General features: G+C 35.8%; 1 protein-coding gene across 7 annotated transcripts in view; it reads left to right on the plus strand.

Annotated features, from left to right (window-relative positions):
- Nucleotides 1–5499, plus strand: part of LGI1 (leucine rich glioma inactivated 1) — a 30724-nt gene extending 25225 nt beyond the window's left edge. For all 7 annotated transcript variants that reach the window (XM_061459148.1, XM_061459149.1, XM_061459151.1 and 4 more), the window contains 4 exons: nucleotides 2195–2266; nucleotides 3505–3674; nucleotides 4090–4254; nucleotides 4339–5499. In XM_061459148.1, coding sequence (XP_061315132.1) covers nucleotides 2195–2266; nucleotides 3505–3674; nucleotides 4090–4254; nucleotides 4339–5156 — 1225 coding nt within the window. In that variant the 3' untranslated portion in view covers nucleotides 5157–5499. The remainder of the gene's footprint in view (nucleotides 1–2194; nucleotides 2267–3504; nucleotides 3675–4089; nucleotides 4255–4338) is intronic.
- The last annotated feature ends 501 nt before the right edge of the window (nucleotides 5500–6000 follow it).

Consider the following 6000-nt stretch of genomic DNA (forward strand, 5'->3'; position numbering starts at 1 on the left):
AACAAATGCAAAAGCTAGAACCACAAGTGAGGAGCCACTGGGGTTTGCATGTGGTTGCATGCACATTTTTGGGACACAGATTTGTGCATCATGCTGCTATTGCACATAGAGTGCTATTCATGAAGACAATGAGAAATTTGCAGAAAATAACTGCAAAAGCAGGTCCATTAACCACAGAATGTGACTAGTTTAATCTGCTTGCAGAACCACTCCCCACCCTTTGGGGGAAATTGCACATACACATTAAGAATAATCATTTGGCACCCTGAGGCATTTCTCATTTGAGAAACAGCAGAGTACTTGTGTACATAAAATATATCAAAAAGAACCACAGTAAATAAGCATACAAATGAGTTACATGAAGTTAGAGATGAACTTTGTTCTATTTATTCTGTTAACTTCCTTTTGGCAACATAACTTTTGCAATGCAATAAGCTATCCAAACATTTGTATTTTTATAATGCAATTGATTTTGATAATTATAGTGTGCCCTTACTGTAAAACAGAACCATCTAGTATTTATCATTCTGCAACACAACTCAGTTTCTGCTCGGAGTATATTAAAGGATAGAAAAAAAAAAAAAAGCTTATTTCTTTTACTAATTTATCATTTAATGTAAAAATCTTAGCATTGGACAGTAATTTCTATGCACAATATGTAATTTTGATTGCACTTCTTTCAGAACTGCAGCCATAAGTTTAACTGCATGTTTGATTCAATCTTTACTCTTTTATTATAAGCCAAATACCACATACAGCACCATCTACAGAAGCCAGTGTTTCGTAATATATAAGTATGCTTTTTAACAGTGGAATATAAAATGAGTAATTTTCATCCAAAAATCGGCAAATGCACAAACCTTGTGTAAATTTTTCTGTCAGTCACATTCCCACGGCAGTGGTGAACTGCTGCTACTTCCAAGTCTACCATCTCTTTCAGTTTGTTGTATGATAATTAATATATAAATAACATATAGGGCATTAAACCTGCCTCAGCTTGCACATCTGCTCGGCTTTTTCCATATGAGTTACCTGACTTTTAAAGAATTGCTCCTGAGTGTAAAATTAAGCATAAGTGAAGCACATGATACGTACAGCAAAGTGTTACAATCAGATGTACTTTGAAAGCAGTGAAGTCAGAATGGACTAATGGCATCATCCTGTATTTACCATTCCTGATATGACAAACAATATTAGATGAGGCAGCAGACCTAGTATATGTGGGCCTGTTCTAGAAATTAGTATATGCCTAAGTGGCTTTGCATGGTGAGATAAATTGTAGTTAATAAATAACTTCTATGTTTACAAGCGACAACAGAAGAAGTTGTTAAGTCTTAGTAGCTACAGATTCTAACTGGGATCTTAAACCAGAATGATTTCTATTTTCATTTCTTCTTGTAAGTAATAAATAATACTGTTACTCAAAAGAGCTCTCAGCTATAACCTACGTGACTCTTTTCCTGTCATGCCCCCAGTGACATCTTGGAGAACTCAGACCTTTAGTGGATTCACAGAGACATGTCTGGGTGAAGTGTAATATATTGCTTGTTCAAAGCCTGTTCACATTTTCTCATCACTTTTAGTAGCTAGAATACTCACTGAATTTAGGCAAGGTTTCCCAACATTAAAAACTGTGAATTAACAGCAGGTTTTTGCTGGTCTTATACACACATACTCACACACACACATGCACATTCCAGGAAAGAAATGAATGCTGATCAGCAATTTCTTGTCTATTAATGCATAGTTCCAAAAACTATGAACTAAACTTAAATCCACTGAATGAAACCTAGTATTAAGATTTCCCTTCCAGAAGAGATACAAGAAAGTGGGGAAATTGTAGTAATATGAACACCATGTATTGGTATCTCATAAGGAAAACATCAGTAGATCCAATCATGACTAATCGTTTTAAAACAATGGTGTTGGCAAAACACCAGAGGTGATTACACCTTTTACCCTGCTAAGTGAAGTTATTGTAAATGCTGCAAGGCTGCTGAAGAGTGAGAACACAGGAGGCATGGCATTTTAGTGGAAGTCACAAAGTAAATGAGCTGTTCTTAAAAGCAATCTTTTAGAACTAAGTGCTAGAGAATACCAGGGTTCTTTACCTTAAGAAAGAAACCCTATTACACCCTGCAAAAATGTGTAATTTAATGAATTAGCACTGATACTGAAATATCTTTTTTTACAGGAGTCTCGCAAATAATAACCTCCAGTCGCTTCCAAAAGACATATTCAAAGGCTTGGATTCTTTAACAAATGTGTAAGAAAGCAATTAATTAATCTATTAATTATACTAAAAATATAATGAGATTCTTTTAGAGGACATTCTGAGTAACCATTCAAACTGACAGCCAGAAATGGGATCCACTGGGTAGACTTCCCAATATGGGTAGGCTTGGGTTTTGTCTACTGTTGTTGATAATTTGCTTTAGTTTTGAACATTCCACCAGTTATGAAGATAAGTAATATTGTTAGTAGTTGTGTAAGACAGATGCATGTTTATTTAGACTTGGTGAATAAGAAGGAAGTATCCTTAGGGATGCATGAGAGAGCATGGCATGAGGGGAAGGTGGAAGGTATTTAATGGAGTAACATTTCTATGTGCAAGCAATTTCTGGGATGGCAATCTTTTATCATGAATGCATGTGTCTTAGTAAGTACCATCCCATACTAAATTGAATTGCAATCAAACCAAAACGTGAACTTCTAAAAATATGTAACTTAAATACCAGTAAAAATACAAAATATGAACAGATAAATCTGTAGCTGCTTCACTGAAATATGTCCTGTTTACAACACACCAATTCTGGTTCACCTGATGTGGGATAATGAGCACAGAACGTCCTTTGCCTGCTCCCTGTGTTATCAAGGTAGGCTGAATTCACAGTGTAGACCTGCAGCAGTAAGATGTGGAGATGGTCAGTGTTATCTGGTAGCATTACTTGGCAAGACTGATCGTGGCCAGGTGGTTGCACAGTCTGGTCCTGGCACTTGCTTGTTCCTGTACATACAATCTGAAATATGACTGAAGACAGCTGTAAGTCTTGAACAGAACACCTTTGCTTGTGTCTCCTGAAGCCCTAAATGAGTACATCTAAAGGATATACCAAATACTGACTGGCTGACTGTCAGGCTGTATTAATTCCAACTTTGTTATCTAGAATGATCTTACTGAGAAAGGGTAATCCAAAAGAAACAACCTCCCAAATATGGGGCCAACAATTAGGTAAGCTTTTGTGTACCTGTAAACTTGGAGAAATCAACAAAAATTTCCAACTGATCAAGTTAAGTTCTTTGTGATAACCTTAGTATAATTAAGTCTGTGTGGGTTCTGGCATGTAGATTTAACTATGGGTCTGGACAAATTAGGTCAGGAAGGCAACAACTGAGAATAAGCAAGAGGGCACATATTTAACAAGAGCTTAGTTTGTTGATGTCCTACAAGGAGGAATACATCAGCTAAGTACTTATTTTCAATGCATGATTTATTTATTGTAGAGATCTTAGAGGCAATGCATTTAATTGTGACTGCAAACTGAAATGGTTAGTGGAATGGCTGGGCAGCACCAATGCAACAGTTGAAGACATTTACTGTGAAAGTCCACCAGAATATAAGAAGCGCAAAATCAATAGCCTCTCTCCAAAAGAATTTGATTGCATTATTACAGGTAATGTGCTTCAAATTATTTAATCTTGTTAAATTAAAGTCAAAGCTATATTTTTTTTTTACACTAAGGTCCATTTTTGCAAGAAGTCTGCATAATGGATGGAACTTCCGCTAAAATCAGTATGAATTCTGTGAAGGTATAAGTCTGACTTCCAAATCACTTGGGAGTGGGGTCTGATATTGCAGGTTCTACTCAAGACTTTAATATGCTATATAAAGATTTGGAGAACTGGGACATAAAACAGCACCTCTTTGAGAAATATCTGAAAACAAATTGCAGTGTTCCCTTATCGACAGGAAAATCAAACTAGTGATGAAATACTGTAATTTGTAATAAAATGGTATCTGCTAAGGAGATGTTTTTTCAGCACAGTATGGAAAGGATCTGTAATTACATGTTGTGTGCACTTTTGCAGAATTTGAAGTTTATCAGTCCCTGCCATACCAGTCTCTGTCAGTAGATACTTTCTCATACATGAATGATGAACACGTGGTTATTGCTCAGCCTTTTACTGGAAAATGCATCTTTCTTGAGTGGGACCATGTAGAAGTGATGTTCAGGAATTATGACAACATTACAGGTATGAGCACTGCTCAAGAAATAACATTACAACAGCTGATCCAAGAAGTGGTGCTAACCCTGTCTTTTATTTTTCTTTTTACAGGTACTTCAACTGTTGTGTGTAAACCTATAGTTATTGAGAGTCAGCTGTATGTCATTGTCGCACAGCTGTTTGGAGGCTCCCACATATATAAAAGAGATATTTTTGCTAATAAGTTTATAAAAATTCAAGATATTGAAATCCTTAAAATCCGAAAACCCAATGACATTGAAACTTTCAGGATTGCTGAAGACTGGTATTTTGTTGTTGCAGACAGTTCAAAGGCTGGTTTCACCACGGTTTACAAATGGAATGGGAATGGATTTTATTCCCATCAGTCTCTGCATGCCTGGTACAGAGATACTGATGTGGAGTATCTTGAAATATCTGGCAAACCACATTTAATTCTGTCAAGTAGTTCTCAAAGACCTGTAATATATCAGTGGAACAAAGGAACAAATGAATTTGTTAAGCGTTTTGATATCCAAGATATGGAAGATGCATATGCAGTGAAACATTTCAAAGTGAAAGAGGATGTATACATTTGCTTAACAAGATTTATTGGGGACTCTAAAGTAATGAAATGGGGTGGTTCAGCATTTTTGGATTTACAAAGGATGCCATCCCGAGGGTCCATGGTATTCCAACCGCTTCAGATAAGTAATTACCAATATGCCATTCTTGGAAGTGATTATTCTTTCACTCAAGTCTATTATTGGGATGCTGAAAAGGCAAAATTTGTGAAGTTTCAAGAATTAAACGTACAGGCACCGAGATCTTTCATACATGTCTCCATCGATAAACGAGATTTTCTCTTTGCTTCAAGTTTTAAGGGAACTACATTGATTTATAAACATGTCATAGTTGACTTAAGCGCATGACACTCATAATTCTGAGATTACATCAGACTTTCTACCATAAGTGGACAAAATGAACTAAGTGCATGATGACTCTCTTATCTTACTTCCAAATGAATGCCTTTAAAAGTTGCGATTGCTAGAACCAAGTATTACTAGTATCTTCATCTCTAATTGTCTAGTGGTGTTGGAAGTTGCATTTTTTAACAAAAAGAAATTAAATTAACTGTTCTTTGCATCCACAGTATGTAAATATGTGTGCAACTGCATCTGTTGCTATAAAAAATATTAAGATGTACTTTTCCATTTATTTATTCACCTGTTTGAAACAACTGCCAAATAAAATGTTTACATTTTGTGTCTTTCACATTCCAAATATTATTTGCAGGTGATACCTTTTATTTGTGTATTTAATATACACATATAAAATAAAGCCAAGAAGGCATATTGCCCAACGCAGTATTGTACTGCATGGAAGACACACAATATTGAAAATCAGGTGGGTGTTACATATACCAAGAAGTTCTTGATAAAAATACAGCATTGAACCTCGATCCTATAAATTATCGCCTGGACATATCCTTGCATTTATCTGAAGCCTCACTCATTTAAACATGACTCCACCCAGAAATAAGTGTTCATTGATATAGATCTGGTTGTAGGAAGGAGGGTTCAGTTATACAGATCCAACTGTAGGATGAGGCTTTGTACTGTCTATAGCTGGAAGTACCTGTTCTTCTAAAAATATACAAAGAAAGCAACAGGATAAAAGACAATGTAAAAATCTGTCTTTTTCTACCTCATGCTGAAGTGGCACAAATCAAATCTCTGCTATAACACTGGGGCTGTTACTGTGCTGAGAGCTAGA

This window comes from Pezoporus flaviventris, unplaced genomic scaffold (assembly GCF_033815535.1).
Source record: "Pezoporus flaviventris isolate CSIRO_AGI_PZ_B2104156 unplaced genomic scaffold, CSIRO_AGI_Pfla_v1 ptg000029l, whole genome shotgun sequence".
Lineage (NCBI taxonomy): Eukaryota > Metazoa > Chordata > Aves > Psittaciformes > Psittacidae > Pezoporus > Pezoporus flaviventris.